Source organism: Biomphalaria glabrata, chromosome 8 (genome assembly GCF_947242115.1).
Source record: "Biomphalaria glabrata chromosome 8, xgBioGlab47.1, whole genome shotgun sequence".
NCBI classification, from domain to species: Eukaryota; Metazoa; Mollusca; class Gastropoda; family Planorbidae; genus Biomphalaria; species Biomphalaria glabrata.
In genome coordinates, this window is record NC_074718.1 from 22972654 (window position 1) to 22990377 (window position 17724).

The 17724-nt window shown below is 32.1% G+C and overlaps 1 protein-coding gene and 1 long non-coding RNA gene across 10 annotated transcripts in view; both read left to right on the forward strand.

Moving 5' to 3' along the window:
- The first annotated feature begins 571 nt into the window (after positions 1–571).
- Positions 572–17724, forward strand: part of LOC106066528 (tyrosine-protein kinase TXK-like) — a 30354-nt gene continuing 13201 nt past the window's right edge. The window contains exons 1-15 of one of the 9 annotated variants that reach the window (XM_056037781.1): positions 572–889; positions 1083–1178; positions 1407–1476; positions 5882–6072; positions 7285–7383; positions 9019–9121; positions 10258–10380; positions 10850–10968; positions 12136–12200; positions 12771–12830; positions 13758–13892; positions 14108–14229; positions 15374–15442; positions 15641–15705; positions 16230–16342. In XM_056037781.1, the coding sequence (XP_055893756.1) occupies positions 5908–6072; positions 7285–7383; positions 9019–9121; positions 10258–10380; positions 10850–10968; positions 12136–12200; positions 12771–12830; positions 13758–13892; positions 14108–14229; positions 15374–15442; positions 15641–15705; positions 16230–16342 (1238 nt within the window). In that variant the 5' untranslated portion in view covers positions 572–889; positions 1083–1178; positions 1407–1476; positions 5882–5907. Of the gene's footprint in view, positions 890–927; positions 1179–1406; positions 1477–5881; positions 6073–7284; positions 7384–9018; positions 9122–10257; positions 10381–10849; positions 10969–12135; positions 12201–12770; positions 12831–13757; positions 13893–14107; positions 14230–15373; positions 15443–15640; positions 15706–16229; positions 16343–17724 lie in introns of those variants that run through there. The other 8 variants (XM_056037785.1, XM_056037783.1, XM_056037786.1 and 5 more) reach the window with 8 other exon arrangements.
- Positions 16350–17660, forward strand: LOC129927677 (uncharacterized). Its single transcript, XR_008779317.1, has 2 exons — positions 16350–17269; positions 17305–17660. It is a non-coding gene; the product is annotated as an uncharacterized LOC129927677 (long non-coding RNA).

A 17724-nucleotide genomic window follows, 5' to 3' on the forward strand; every position in this document is an offset into this window, starting at 1 on the left:
TGCTTGCATAAGTGATTTAAAAAATTAGATTTTTCGCTTTCAGAAAAGAACAAAGTAGACGTATGTTGCATCAGAACTTTGATTGGTCTAAAATATTATGATGTCGGATTTTCACTATCTTTTCTAGTTTACGAGATCTAAACGGGACGGACGGACGGACGGACAGACATTCCACACAAAATTAATAGCGTCTTATCCCCTTTCGGGGGCCGCTAAAAAGAGCTGGAGAGAGAATGCATCATTGGTGCTTTCCTATGGATGTCCTAAATGTGTGGGGGACTGGAATGGGGCATTCAAAAGGGGTCTTCGGAAATATTTTTTTTCTTCTAGATCTGAAACTGAAAGTCTAAGGAAATATTCATTATATTGCGCTAATTTTAACTTGTATCGAGGCTACAACCGCGACAAATGCAGACAACGTATATCTAAACAACATGTCACAATGAGTCTCAAACGAGGCTGTGACAGCTAGAACATTAGATGTAAATGACAGGGGCATCTTATCATTCCGAGAAGTACAGAACTATAAATAGCTTTTCCGATTCGAATTTTACAATTGCAGATAAAGAGGAAAAAAAAACTTTTCTTCCTGGTTTATAGATTGTTGTTATTAGAATCTAGAGTCTAGATATAAAATAAATCTAAATCTATTCAATAAAGATCTAGACTAGATCTTTTTTTTCTAAATTATCTACATTCCGATATTCATTACGTTAAATTTTCTTTAGGTCTAGAGCTAGAATTGCATAGACTGAGAGACTAGATGTACATGTAGTTCTAGATCTAGATCCAGATTTCTACTGTGACTGTCACAGTACTAAGTCAGTAGTCTTGAGTTTGAGTAGTGTGACTTGACTGTGATAAGAGTCAGAGTCAGTGTCACTTCACTGTTAGTGTTACTAGATCTAGTTCTATATATCTAGATCTAGTGTTATTAATATTAGACTAATAATTAGTGTTATGTTACATATTTAATGATATTACAAGTATTAGTGTTAAGACAATCTAAATAACTAGATTACACACTAGTCTATCACTAGATAGTAGAAAGTAGTAGTCTAGAATGTGTATTGTATTCGTAGATTTCTAATGACGTAATGTTGAAGAACAAGATACCCCCTAGACGGGGCCTTACTGAAGTTACTGGCATTAGAGGTTTTAATTTCGACAAAGTTTGTGTAAGTTTTGTAATGGAAATTCCAATAATCATAAATTTAAAAAAATATTAATGTAGATCTACTGATCTAGATATCTATAAAGTACAGTACAATAGTAGTAGTAAAAAGTTACTAAAACCACACTAGGCTAGACTCTAGTTAACTTTAGTATCAAAGTTAATTTAAATTTAAGAAGGCTATAAATTGATAGTAAAGGGCTCTGTTGTTCATTCTTGCTTTCCTCCCCAGTATGAACTGAAGGTGAAGGCAGATACACACATCACATATTTGAAGATTTTTATTATTAATAAATAAATCTGTGAGTTATAAACTATTATTACTATTAATTAAGTGATTCAATATTATAGAATTTATTGAATAGATTCTCATTGTGCTAATGTAAGGTATGATTACAAAATACATGCTCAAATGCAGAAAATAAAAAATAAAAGAGAAATCAAAAGGATATACCATTTTAAAGATATTGAAACAACTATATCTATTGTATTCCAAGTTATTTGCTGACAGTAATTCCACACTTGCCAGTGCTAGCAAAGTTACTCATTGAGAGTAACCCTGCACTGAAAGAGTTTTAGTATTTATATACTAAATAATTATAATAAATTGTTAAAATAGTGTTTCTTTTTTTTTTTTTTTTATTTTGCTTAGACTAACTAAATTAGTAAATTATAGAAATATGAACTTTTAATTTAATTATTTTTACCACCTTTAAACATCTTCCTTTTGAATGTCTTAAAATATCTCTATATCATAAGATAGACACCACTGAATCAGACAAAGTCTAATTCTATCATAGACTCTAATAAAAACTTATTAATACAATTAAAGCCTTGTAATTAATGAAGAGGACATCAGGCCTATGGCTCAGCTGCTAAAAAGTTGGATAGAAGAAGAAAAAAAAGGACAACAAGAAAAAAAAATACTTTTTAAAAAACAAGTGTAAATGTAGCAATTAGTTTGGCTCAATTATATAATTATATGCATGATTGACCTAGACATAATACATCTGTGCAATAAGAAATATTTTTACCAATTGTTTTTGTTTAGATGACTTTCTCTATTTGCTATGATCCTATCACTTGTCTGGACCAGTTGTAAAAGGGGTAGGGAAGAAGAGGATATCTTGGTGAATCTTTACATGTTCATTTTTTAAATGAATAAAAAAAATGTTCTCTCAGAGCTCAAGAGTCCTCAAGGGGACTAATTCAACTTATACCACCACATCTGTCAAGTATGATTTCTTTCTCTTGTTCAAGATACCAAGCAAAATAATAAATTACCAAAAGTTAATTAACTTATTGAATAATTTTTTTTTACTGATTCTTTTGTTGTCATGTAAAAGAAATAATAGTGCAAAATTTCAGCTTAATCTGAGATTGGATGTGGGAGAAATAACATATAAAAAATTTGTACCATACACACAGATATACATATTGAGTTGATATAATCTTTATTTAAAAGTGTTAAATACACAGACTTCGTTCTTGTAGTAAATAAAAAAGTAATGGATTTCATTCCAGATACTGAGTGCATTATTCTGCTATTAAAAGTTTAATTTCAAAACCTGTGCTATTCTTATCTTATCTTATATAATACAGACGTTACTTCAAAAAAGAAGATGATTACGTCCTATGCGTCATGCATATTGACTTAAATTCTGCCAAGTCACTGATTTTCCTGGCTAGCTCAGGCAACCCATTCCATGCTCTAATAGCACTAGAGAAGAAGGAGTATTTGTACCAATTTGTCCTAGCATATGGGACAAGGAATGTGCCTTTATCTTTGTGTCTTTCAGAGTATTTTATTAAATTTTACTTTAAATTTACTTTTGAGTCTTCTGTCATGAAGGCTTTCTAAATTTAGTGATTTTACTAAAGGTGTTAATCTAGTCAAATGTGAATATTCATTTGTTATGAATCTCACTGCTCTATTTTGTGTCTGTTCCAGTTTCTTAATGTTTTCTTGAGGTGAGGGGTCCCAAACGGAGGATGCATATTCTATTATTGGCCTAACCAAGGTTAAATAACATTTTAGTTTTATGTTCTTATTTGATTTATAGAAATTTCTTTTAATAAATCCTAATGCTTTGTTTGATTTTTTTATAGTTTCATCAATATGTGTATTCCATGACAGTTTTTCATTTATTATAACACCTATGTATTTTGCATTTTTAGTCTGTGTTACTGGTTTGCCATGAATAAGATAAGTGGAATTAATTTGTTTTAGTTTTTTTGTTATTCTTAACAACTGACATTTTTCTGGGTGGAAAGACATGCTCCAATTTGATTCCCATTTCTGTAATTCATCTAATTCTCTTTGTAAAATATCTGTGTCTTGTGTTGTTTTTATTGTTCTATATATTATGCAATCGTCTGCAAATAATCTGACTTTTGTTCCTGAAGTAATGCAATTTGGTAAATCATTCATGTAAATTAAAAATAGTAGTGGACCCAAGACTGTTCCTTGAGGTACACCTGAGTTTACTGTTATCGGTGTTGATTTAGAGCCATTTATTATTACAGTTTGTTCTCTCCCTATCAGAAAATCTTTAATCCACTGATGCAGTGGATCATTAATGCCAAAATATTTTAATTTTTTAAGCAAACTATGGTGGTAAACTTTGTCAAAAGTCTTAGAAAAATCTAGTAAGATAGCATCTATTTGTTCACTATTATCTAAACCTTTAGAAAAATCATCATTTAGTCCTATTAGTTGTGTTTCACATGATCTATATTTCCTAAAGTCATGTTGGTATGGTGTGAGGACATTATGTTTGTCTAAGTGGTTCATGATGTTGCTACATATTATGTGTTCTAGGATTTTACATGTGATGCTGGTAAGTGATACTGGTCTGTAGTTTCCTGGGTCAGATTTTTCTCCTTTTTTAAATAGGGGGGGTGACATTAGCTTCTTTCCAGTCCTTTGGTATTCTGCCCTGGTTAAGCGAAGCCTGAAAGAGTATTTTGAACACTGGGGCTAGCTCATTGCTTAGTTCTTTGAGTAATCTAGCTGGAATACCATCAGGTCCAGACGCTTTATTTGGTTTGGTGTTGGCTAATAGTTTTTGAATTCCATTTTCTTGTACTACTATATCTTCTATGTTGTCTACTTGGTTCAAATTCAGTAATATGTCTTTGTCTCCTGGGGCTGAGAATGCTGATGCAAAGTATTTGTTAAGGATGTTTGCTTTAGTTTCATTATCATTATGTATTATGTTATGTTCATCTTTAATGGCGCTATGCCTGTTGTTTCCATTTTCTTAGACTTAATGTATGACCATAGGTTTTGTTGTTATCTTTAGATATTACATTGTTTATGTATTCACTCTGCAGCTGTCTGCTTACTTTTTGGGTTAAGTGTTTAATTTTTATATACTTTTTGTAAACTCTTTCTGCCTTAGTTTCTTTTAAATTTTCTATATAGGTTTTCCTTCTGTTTACAAAGCTTCTTTAGTCTATTATTAAACCAGCATTTATTTATTTTGTTTGATGTGTATTTAGTTGGTATATGATTTTCTATAATGCTTTTAAGATGGTTTTTAATGAAATTCCAGAGGTCATCGACTGGTTGGTTAATGTCTTTTTCTAATAAGAATGTTTGTTGAAAGTTTAATGCAGCTTGGTGTAGTTGTGTTAGGTTACATTTATTCCAGAGTAAGATTTTTCTTTTGGGTTTTGTATTGGCTACTGCTTTTATCTGACTGTGTATTTTTATGATCTCATGGTCTGATAGACCAGGGATAATATTATAATCAACTACTAATCCAGGTCTGTTGGTTAAGAAGAGATCTAATGTGTTGTTTAATCTAGTTTGCTTTTTAATGATTTGATCTAAACTTAGGTTGTGTAAAGTTTCTATGAAAAGCTCATTTATGTCCTTAAGGTTTTGGTTATCTATGGTTAGTGTTTTCCAATTTATATCAGGTAGGTTCAGGTTGAAATCACCCATAATCCAAACTCTTAACATAAACCATCTGAAATTGATTTGATTCCAATTACTATTGACATTTATAAACAGTGTAGAATAGATTTGATTCTAGATACTGTTGACATAAATAATGTGAAATTGATTTGAAAGGCAGCTATATCTGTTCACAAGGTCTAAAAGGGTAACTTTACTTATTTTTACTTACTATCTGGTGATGACAAAATAAGTTAGTCCTATGTAGAGACTTCCACCAGACCACTTATTAGACATCAAAAATTGGTCAACATAGCAAATAAAACTAGTTAACACTCTTCATACTTGCTTTGAAGTGTTAGCTTGATAGGCTGAGGAGTTAAAATTGTGAATAGAAAGATATATTCCAATGGATGGCTGCCTGGTCGTGCGGTTTGCACGCTGCACTGTCGTTCGGATTTGTCGAGGGTTCAAACCCTGCCCGCTCCCATCCCCCGTCGTCCTGTGGGAGGTTTGGACTAGGAAGTAAACTATCTTCAACTCTGAAGGAACATCCGAAACATGTGAAACATTTTACAAAAAACAAACTCTACACCTGCTCCCATAAAATGGGATGTGTGTTAATTTCCATTCAAATTGTTGACCACAGAATAGGATATAACTAATGTAAAACTTTAATTTTTGTTTAAAATTTAAATCCCAACTACAACCAAAGGATATTGGTAAGTTTTTAACAACAATTTTTAACCTTTTTTAACCAAATTGATAAAAATGTTGTTTTCCTTTTTTTTTTTTTCGTTCAGGTCTTTTAAATGAGAATTAAGTGGAGATGAGTGCCAGTCACAGAATAAATGGATATGGGCCAGTGATTAAAGAAGGGGTCCTGTGTAAAAAATCTGTTATCAAGAGGAAAATTCTACACACTCAGAATTACAAAAACAGACTTTTTAAACTTACAGACAGTGTTTTGGCCTACTATGAAGGGGATTTGCATGTAATTATAATATATGTTTAATTGGTGTGCCATATCTTATATATACATCATGTATAAAATTCTCAAGTGACAAAAAACTTTTAAACCTGATATAATGAAGTTAGTTAGATATCCTTCATGTATTGTATTTCTTTACATATTATATATATGTAGATTCTCAAAAAGAGAAGGTCTAGAATGCTTTTAAAATTATTTTATTTACGTCCTTGATAGAACTTATTAAGCCATCACTCTTGCTATGGAGCATAAGACATGTTGAGACATTTATGTTTATGCTAATTTTTTCTCCAACAATGGTCTTAATTGTTTTCTAGACTATTAGGCTAACTTTTTAATTTGCTGCCACATGAGATTCTTTGCTGAGTTGACTGTTTGATTGTCAAAAGAGCTGAGCCGAAGGCTCTTCGAGCTCTAGGCATGTAAGCCTGCTTGAACAACCGATCTGTCTGGAAGAGATCTAAGTCAATACCTATGTAAAGCATTCCTATTTCCAATATATCTGGCACTCCGGGCGCATGGACAATAATGCATGGCTGAAGGCCGAGTACACCGAAACCTCTGCCATTTTCCTATGTTGTACCAAGCTAACCATGCAGGACTTGCCATTAGTGTAACAGTCCCTTGATGAACGGCGCATGGATTATCGACAGGGACGTGGAAGCTCTCTTTCAACTCTGCACCGTGCAATGGGAATAAGCTCTCGCATTCCCTTGGACACTCCCACAGGAGTTTTGTTTTGTTATTCCTTTAGCCTAATCACTTCCTCAAATGATCGTTTCCACCTGTGTGCCACTATGAGGCAGAATAGCGTACCCAGGTTGTGTTGACCAAAAAGTTGTGTTGTTTTTTAATTTTAATGTTATGATTTCTCTTCTGTTTGATGTCTCTTGCTCTGAATTATTTTCCTATCCACTTTTTTTTTCTTTATTTTGTTCTCTGACTTTTCTGATTTATTCTTTCCTTTGTATCTTTTGGTTCCCTGATACAGTTTACACAAGTTTCTCACTTGATAGCATATTTTCTAATACACTATATCTATTTTATTCCTGCAGACAAGTACAGGTTTAAATCCAATTGTTGCAAGTCAAATCTCTTTCCAACTTTTTTTTTCAGTTTTGAGATATTTTGTTAGTTTTTTACAAATACTTTTTTTTATGTGCATAGAATTTATATATCTGTTACCATAAACTTAGTTTGTACCTGTTCTTACAGAATCCAGGCCGTCTTAAGGGGGAAGTTAGACTCTGTTTAATGAAGGTCGTGATGGAGGTAGAGGACAAGAAACTAGAAGATAAAGATAATGTCTTTCAGGTTTAAACCTTTTTTTTTTCACTTTTGTCTGTGTATGTCTGTGTGACGAGATGTTTATTTAGTTAATAATTGGCTGGTTTGTTTAGGTCTAGGGGAAATTTTATTAATTATCCCTCTCACATATAAGATTTTGTACAGGCACACCACAACTAAGAGTAAGAACAGACCAATATTATACGTTTATGAATAAAAATAATTTAATAAATGAAAGTTTACAAAAGATAAATGATCAAATAAAATTATAATTAAGAAATGAAGGTGCTAATATCTAACATAACTGCTCATCATGGATTGCTAATTGGTGAGTGATTGGAAGAGAAGAATGTTCCTATGTCTGGCTACTTATATTCTTAGCTGCTAGCCCGTGGGTCGTCTTCTGGCGGTCAAAGGACTGGCACTCAGAAGGATGAGTCATCCGGCTCTGTCTTAGGATGTCAGCTCGGGATACTCTCTATACTGTAGGCAAGCTGGCTCTAGGGTGAGGCCGCTGCCTGTTTAGCAGTAGAGAGGGTTGGTGCTGCAGACTAAGTTGTAGTGGGGTGATCTCTCAGCTGTGATCTCTAGCTCGTAGAGAGCCGTGCTAACTCAATACCAGTTTATCTTCTGCAGCGAAGGTTGCTCTAGTCAGTCGACGTTAGGCAATACCTATTGGGCAGTGGACAGTTTGGGCAGATGATACTGGGCAGTATAAGGCACTGTGGACACTGGGCAATATTTTAAGGCCAAGAACAATCGGGGGTAGCAACCAGGCTGGGGATAAGACAGACAAATAGGAACCTCCCAAAGGCATTGAGTAGGGATTCCCAAATGCCTTGCAATCATTCAGATACAGGCATTGGTATCAATCCCAATAAGGCATTTAAGACAATTAGTTATAAAATCTTAAAGCATGCATATAACTCAATAACAAACAAAATACAAGTAAGATAACCACAGTAAATAAATAGGTTATCATACAATGTAGCATGATACTAGTCAAGATTCATCCATTGAATTTGATTACGACGATAAGTAATCAGTTATAGTAAATGAGCATAGTATACTAAAGGATAAGATGAAAATAAAATTCTAGGGATCGAGATACAATGATAAGGGTTTGATATAATTAATCAAAATTAAACTCATCCAAGGAACTATAAGTTCAAAATTGTGTGAGACATAATAATATGTATGAGGGATATAATAGAAATGGGAAATAGGTGTGAAATGAAAAGTTATTATGCCGCTGCGTGTAGCGCTAGTGCAGCGACTATTGTGTGCTGGTCACCTGCACGGCGGTCAAAATTAAAAGTTAGCCCTAGAGAAGCTAGTTAATGTTTTACGGCGAGATTCGTCCCGTGAGAAACAGTGCAAGGGGAGATAAATTCTATAAGAATTTAGTTATGGGTGGACAGGAAAATAATTGTTTTTAGTTAAAAATAAAAGTTTCCCACGATTTGTTGGGAAAAACTCAAATGAACTTTGGCATGCAAGTTTCGTATCGTCACAGTCTGTCTTTGACTTAACTCATATTCTGCGAATCTCTTTCTACTTCTATTAATTTGTAGGTTATTGTGTTCATTTTTAAGCTTGTTTAAAATAGTGTTAGAAACTGACAACAAGGTTATGTTTAGATTTTCCATTATCTGTTCACAGATTGTGTATGCAGACAGCAATGCCAGAGATGACTACTGCACATTGTATATTATAGCCAGCAGTAACATAGAGAGGCAGGCCTGGCTGGAAGCCATTCGAACAGGTGAAATATAAGAATACAAATTTTATGCTGTGTCATTTATGAATTGTTAATTTTTTAAAAACAAAACATTTTATTTTTTCTCCATATAATACAGCATTTATTTTCAATTTCCAGAATATCCTTAATAGCTTCTTAACCCATTAGCTCCTTCTGCAGTTGGAAACGTTTTCCTGTTTTAGTCCTAAACCATTGTAGAACATTTCTAAAACCCCCTATTCAAAATACTTACTTTTTAAAAAGAAGATTTCTTCTAGTCTTGTTGAAAGCGTGATTACAAATTATTTTGGAGATTACAGGTTCTATTTTTAATAAAATCGGGAAGATTTTTATAGCTTTAATAATTTTAAAAGGAACAGGCCCATAGCCCCTGTCTTTAAGCCCTAACATGGGAAAATGGGTATTTTTATATTCTAATGGTATTAAAAGTATATATTTTTTTAAACTAGACATATCATTTTATTTTTTTAAGTTGTTAATTTGTTTATATGTATCTTAAATTTGATTTTTATTTTTTTTTATTTTTTAAGATTTTTAAATTCGGAGTTATTTCTCTTTGCTTAGGGCCTGGGAAAGGTTTTTCTTAACAGGAAATAGGAGCTATTGGGTTTATATAGGATTAAATTTGTAAATATTTATTTCTCCCATAATTGCTGTTTGGTAGCTGTAATACTGTAATAAATCTAATGGAGGAAACTCTCAGGACATCAGAAATACATAATAATAAAGTGTGTCTTCATCACTGCTTTTAATCAAGCTCCTAGACTTAGAGACGGAACTCTGTTTCTGTCTAATTTCAACATCCTTCTCTTAGATCTGTTCATGACTTATGTCTAACAGTGTGCTGGTCAGCACCATATGCATCTGCTTAGGCGCAGAACTCTAGCAATACTTTATCAAAACAGCTCTTTTTGGTGTACATTTTATTTCACATTCTTTTACTGACCATTTTTTCTTTTTTTTTCTCCTGGGTATACTAAAGATTCAGTTTGAGTTAACATTATGACTTGAACTGAAGTATCACTTTGTTGCTTGTTGTTTTATTGTTTAACTCTATGACAGATGTGGTTTAAATGCTTAATTTTTTAGCATTTAGTTAATTACATAAATAATACCTTGAACACAAACATTTTCTTCAGGTGCAGTAAATGCAGGGGCTTCATTTTTTAATAAATACCATCCTGGTGTTTGGAGTAAGAAACGTCCATATTATAACTGTTGCGACCAATCCAACCGTAATGCAATAGGCTGTAAATGTTGTGGTAAGTTAAGACATAATACATTCTTTATTTTGCAATAGACAAACCAGGAATTGTGCTTGAAGCAGTTTTAGAAAATTAATTTGAAAACTTGATATAAACAGGGTATGCAAGTGGTATTTTCATATGTAAAAAATTTTAATAGGGAGGAGGATCTTTGAATCTTTCTTTAGAGAGATTCACAGTAAATTCTTTTTGACTTGTGATGTTTGAAAGGCTACTTTTGTCTGAAATTCTTAACTTCGGATGGACAAGATTGCTTTTGATAGTAGACTACTAACAAAGCTAGAAAATTGAAGAGTGAGAACCATTGTCATTTTTGAGTATACTATACAAAAAAAAGTTCATAATAAAATCGAACAAAAGCCTATCTAAAGAAATGATTGTCAGTACTTGCAATGAATTGTCATATCTGTAATGTGTTATTTCTGTACAAGGTTCTTTTTTTTTTTCTTTCTTTTTTTTTTTGAAGACTTACTTCCCATGAATGAACCAATTCCACCAGTGCCGCCGCCTCGAGTGGGAGACAACGTGTACATAGCAGTCTATGACTACCAGCCTACAGATGATTGGGGACTGGAACTCATTGCCGTAATGTTCTTTTTTGTTTCTTAACATTTTAAACAAAATTAGTGCCATTTTGAATTTCTTTTAACTCTTTGACTATGAATTATTTTCCACACTTGGCCGGAATTTATTGTTATTTTTTTTTTTTTGGTTTTCAGAGTGAAAAGAATACTTTTATTAAACTGTTATGACTTTTTTTTATTAGATAATTATATATTTAGTATGGAATTAAAAAGAAATGCATGCCCTTTTTATATAGCACAGAGCAATTTTTATAAAACAAAAAAAAATTTATATTAATGTTTGAAACGGTTGTAGATTTTATGTAAAAAAAATAATTTTTTTTACATTTGTCTGCTATGTTATGTAAGTTCTGTTATACTAACTACTACATTTACCCAAAATTAATGTTTACTTTTTTTAAGAGAAATAATCTATTTAGTATGCATATAAGTTGGACATAATTTAAAACAACAATTAATAAGTAGTTTTTCATATTATCGCATGAACTGTAATGCTGCATGAACACTAAACTATAGGAATTATTTTGTTATTTTTTTTTATGGAAATCTTTTTTTCTTTTTTTGAGGATTTGAATAAGAGATTGACCCTTTACAAAACAATTAGATCAATTAGATATTCATTATAAGACATCAATTAGGCCAGGTTTACATTTAATTTCACATTCACTTTCACTTATCCTTTGTTTCTTCTGGACCGCTGGGGCACCACACAAGATCTGTCAACCTTCTTTCTCCATTCTTCTCTGTTCTTTCTTAAAATATTGATACCTTCCTTTTTACCTGCGTTGGTGGACCACTTCGGGGGCCAATTTTGAGTTTGTGTTTCCACACAAACTGTCTTTGTAACCTTGTGAAATTTTACATTTATGTTTATTGATTCTATTGATCACATCTAAAATCTAGTATATATAACTTAGTTATTACTTGATATTTAAACAGTCAAATAATTAAATTCTCATTTAAAGAACTCATTTATTACTTAAAGGTACAAAGGTATAAAAAAGATAGTGCAAAAGTCTGTGTCCTATGAAATTAATTTTGACTTATACAACTGAGTTAATAGATAATGTTAATGATTGTATGTATGCTAATTTATGTAAAAACAAAACATTCTTTATAGAAACATCAGAATTGTCATTAACTCTCTTCTCCTATATGTTTGTATCAGGGTGAACAATACTTTGTGAATGATCAAACGGCAGAGAACTGGTGGGTGGCAAAGAACAAGCAAGGGTAAGTTGAAATGGCAAAACATTAGAACTAGGCCTTGACCCATCATCTGTGAACTAGGAACTAGCTTTAATTAATACTGATACTGTACTAGGCCTTGACCCATCATCTGTGAACTAGGAACTAGCTTTAATTAATACTGATACTGTACTAGGCCTTGACCCATCATCTGTGAACTAGGAACTAGCTTTAATTAATACTGATACTGTTTCCATGACTGATAGTTCCCTAAGCATTCTTCTCTAGTCTCTGAAAAACTTATGCTCAGCATTATTTTGGGGAGGGGGCATACCTGTGTGACATTTTCTTTACTATTAAAACAGATTCAGTTCCATGTAGTTTTGTGAATGGCATAATGAGGTTATTACTGTCAAAGAATTCTCTGATTCTTTATTGTGTAAACTGACTTATTTCTAATGTCAACATATAGATGATGGGAAATCTTTTCTGATTTACATATTTTTAGAATTAATATTGTGTTATATCCGGGAGCTTTTTATTGTTTATGTAAAAATGTAATGAACGTAAATTGTCTTGTTACTAAAGTAATCAGACATCTTTGAATCATTTCAGCCAAGAAGGCTACATCCCTGCCAACTATGTTAAGAAAAACTGTGGCCTTGAAGTCTTTGAGTAAGTAAATTGTGAAGAAAACTGCATGTGCTAATTCATTCTCTCCTGTGACTTCATTCTTGACTTGTTCGAACATTATAGATATAGAATATGACTAATTTTTTTGGCCATATGAAACTGACATTGACTGAATATGGGTTTTTGTGTGTAAAAATGTATTAAAAAAAAAAATGAAATGGAGGGTAAACTGTATTACTTTGTATGTTGAGGTAAAAAAAAAAAGTTTAAAATTCTTGGGTGAGAGAGCATTATGAGAAAATAAAAGGCATCATAGAGCTTATTCTTCTTCCTTCTCATTTTACATGTTGGAGAGCTTATGACATACTATAATAATTGTATTAAGAAGCTCAAGTAAAGCTAGTATGTATAATTACTTTTTAGGGGTGGGGACAGGGGACAATAAAAAAAAAGTGAAACTAGAATTCTCAGGCCAGAAACCTATGTTTGAGTGTGTGAGGCAGATTTTAGAACGTTGTTCTAATTGAGCACAACATGCAATAAATCATTGGCCAAAATTATATTAATGGAGCATTCAAATGGGAAGGATGTTTAGCCAAATTATTCGGTTAGTGTTCAATGCTCAGGATGTAATAATACAAAAACAAAAGATCTCTGTCTGAAAAGCATCAGAGAGCCTTTCAAATATTTTCATTAAAAGCTGAAAAGTTGAATATAAATATTTGTATATACCCTCTCTAAAGTTAGCTTCTCCAACATAGAAAATGGAATGAGAATTTTCTATTGGGAAGGTGCCTTCTTATTTTTTTAATTCCTTGGCTGTTTTTAGTACTATCAGAATATTACTGTTGTATCTTGAACTATTAACATTTTGTTTATTCAGTTAAAGCAACCTTGACCTTGGTGCTTATTATGTAGCATAAACCAAATTTTTGTTATTCAAATTCTAATTTGTTTTTGCTAACACAGGTGGTATTATAAAGAATGTTCTAGAGAGAGGAGCAAATCTCTCCTTACTAAGACTGGAAGAGAAGGAAGCTTCTTGGTGAGAGAGTCTATCAGTTGCCCAGGAGAATATTCTCTATCTATATTCACAACGGAAAAGTAAGTGCACTTAATTACATTAAATAATGTTCTTTTAAATACTTTTTTAAACATGAGTTGTCATTTAATTTGAATTCAATAAATTATAAAAATTTCCATTTTTTTTGTTTAATTAAAAATTATAAAAAATTTTTTTTTGGGCCGTGAGGTCAGTTAAATCTCTGATAAAAATATTCATGACAGTTTATTTTAAAATTGTTTACATTATGTTCCAGTGGTGGTAATGTTAGGCACTATCAAATCAAAAGAAATGATTTAGGTCAGTACTACATCTCTATCAATCACCCACACAACAGTATTCAAGAACTGGTCCATTATCACAAACACAATGCTGGAGGTGAGAGACACTCATTTATCATCAGTTTATATTAGATCATCTGTACCAGTCTAGTACACTCATTTATCATCAGTTTATATTAGATCATCTGTACCAGTCTAGTACACTCATTTATCATCAGTTTATATTAGATCATCTGTACCAGTCTAGTAGTACACTCATTTATGGACAGTTCAAATTAGATCATCTGTACCAGTCTAGAATACTCATTTATCTTCATTTTAGATTAGATAAAATTCTGTGCCAGTCTAGCACATTCATTTATTTTCATTTTAGATTAGATAAAATTCTTTGCCAGTCTAGAACACTCATTTATCTTCATTTTAGATTAGATAAAATTCTTTGCCAGTCTAGCACACTCATTTATCTTCATTTTACATTATATAAAATTCTTTGCCAGTCTAGCACACTCATTTATTTTCAGTTAACATCATCTACTGAAAATGTTGTAGGGCTAATGCCTTTTCCATATTTAAAAGTATTTTTGCCACACTTTATTATAATTGCTTTTAGTTTATGAGTGACAACTTTGAGACAAAATAGTAACAGTTATTGTCAATTTATTTTAAAAAAATGCATATCCATACATAATACACATTTATTTTATAATGTCCCTTTTAAAGATTCAAATGTTTTGTTGAATAGAATAGTTGTGTGTTTTCTTAATATGATAATATTATTCTTGCAATTATTACAAAAGAAATCTAAAATCAAGTAATTATGGAAATCAAATTCATTATCCTATTTTAGGTTTAGTCTGGAACTGTAGTTTCTAAGAAAACAAAAAGAATTACTTGGTTAGGTCTGAAACTGTAGTTTCTAAGAAAATGTAAAAAAAAATTGGTTGTGTTTTTTTTTACTGAACATCTGCATTAAAAAATTTTGTCAAATTTATTGAACAATTTTCAGTAATAATTTTCATTGATTTGTGTTAGGATATTCTAATAAAAGTCATTAAAAACTTCAACCAATCACATCTCTCCACCCCACATCATACACTTTTTCGTTTTCAATTGAGTCAAAGTTCAAAAGCTAAATGCAGTTTTAGCCACATTTCTTAACATGTCTTCACCAAATTTACAACAAAAATGATATTTTTCTTTATGCCATGTTCATATTTTGTTTTATACATTCTTTTAAATAGGTATTCATACCAGGTTACGTGACCCACCTCCCAGGGGAGATGCACCATCCACAGCAGGCTTTAGTCGAAGTAAGTAGTCTTGTACCCAGCATTACACTATAAATGTTTGACCTTGTATTCATGAAGTTAAGTATACTGTGTCATAGCTGACTAAAACTGTTGTGCATAAACTAACTTTTAAAAAATTAAAAAAGCTTTTTGAGTTTTTCTCTTTTTGTTTTTTTTTACCAACATAGTGATATGTATGTCTTTTTAATTAATTTTAAGGCAAATGGGACTTAGATCCAAAACTTCTATCAAGAGGAAAAGAGTTAGGCCGAGGCTGTTTTGGTGTAAGTAATTTCAAACAATAATTTAGCTATGAAAGAAAGTAACATTTCCCAAGTCCAATTGGTCTTTGTAGGAAATGATGCCAACAGTTAGTCATAGTGTAATTACATCTGTATTGACTGAGGAACATTCTTAAAGCCATGATTTAAAAAGCACAGCAAAGTCAAAATGAACCATTAAGGCTTAGCGATATTTTGAAAGTCATTGAAAATCGATTCAGTGGTCACACCAAGGCATAGTTTTGATGTCTTATTATACATCATGTCAATGAGAAATTGCTAAGTTATTTGATTTGCTAACTCCATTTTGAACATCTTTTCTGCAAGTAATGGACTGTCCCCATTGTTTCAAAACTGAGTTGCTATTGAAAACAAAGCTTGCATTTACTTTATTTCCTAAAACAAACATTTAAAGAAAATCTACATTTATGCCTAAACTCATATCTTACATTATTACCTGTTAATTCTTCACTAAAAGAAACTGATTTTTTTGTTGCTTTCATTTCATTGTTTCATTATGTGCCTAGGTTGTTTATTCAGGTTTCTATAAACAAGGTCAGATAAGTAAACCTGTGGCCATCAAAGAAATGACAGTCAAGCCCACATCAGATGAAGTGTTGCAAGAGTTTAAAACAATGACGTAAGTTTAGTGTACACACTGAAGAATCAAGAAACACATTTTGTTGTGTCATAACATACGGAATTATAAAGTTTTTCTTTTCAAAGTCTGTTATAGAGAAAACAAAAATCAGCTATTCTGTTTTTTCTCTATTTTTTGTAGGATATCTGTTGTTCATAGTTAATACCCATATTTATTACCAGGGGTGTGATTTTTCTGGAATTTCCCCAAAATCCAGGTTTTTAGGCTTCCATTTGTTTGTTTCCTCTGGGTTTGCCTACTTCCATAGTCCAAAATCTGTTTTTGGACACCAAACATTAACAAAAAAAAAAGTTAAGTACCCCTTTCAGACCTTGAAATCTTTATGGAAGATGATGTTTCAATGGTTGATGGTTAATTAGAGTGCCATGTGGCCTGCACAATGACAGAACACCTTTAGTTTCTCCAACTAATGTCAGGTACCTAATAGAGTTGGGTTGAGTGTCCTAAAAATATCGAAATTCCAAATCCCAGTCTTCACCTAGATTCGAGCCAGAGACCTCTCGCTCAGGAATCCCAGCACTTAACACTCAGCCACCAGACTCCCCAGACCCAAACATTATTGAAACAAAACAATTGAAGGATTAGGTAAAATAATGGCAGACAAAACTAGTGAAGGATTAGGTAAATAATGGCAGACAAAACTAGTGAAGGATTAGGTCATATAATGGCAGACAAAACTAGTGAAGGATTAGGTAAAATAATGGCAGACAAAACTATTTAAGGATTAGGTAAAATAATGGCAGACAAAATTAGTGAAGGATTAGGTAAAATAATGGCAGACAAAACTATTGAAGGATTAGGTAAAATAATGGCAGACAAAACTATTTAAGGATTAGGTAAAATAATGGCAGACAAAACTATTGAAGGATTAGGTCATAATGGCAGACAAAATTAGTGAAGGATTAGGTCATAATGGCAGACAAAAACTAGTGAAGGATTAGGTAAAATAATGGCAGACAAAACTATTTAAGGATTAGGTAAAATAATGGCAGACAAAACTATTGAAGGATTAGGTCATAATGGCAGACAAAATTAGTGAAGGATTAGGTCATAATGGCAGACAAAAACTAGTGAAGGATTAGGTAAAATAATGGCAGACAAAACTAGTGAAGGATTAGGTAAAATAATGGCAGACAAAACTAGTGAAGGATTAGATAAAATAATGGCAGACAAAATTAGTGAAGGATTAGGTAAATAATGGCAGACAAAACTAGTGAAGGATTAGGTCATAATGGCAGACAAAATTAGTGAAGGATTAGGTAAAATAATGGCAGACAAAACTAGTGAAGGATTAGGTCATAATGGCAGACAAAAACTTAAAAAAAAACTGAGATATAGATCCAGATCAATGTACAGAAATT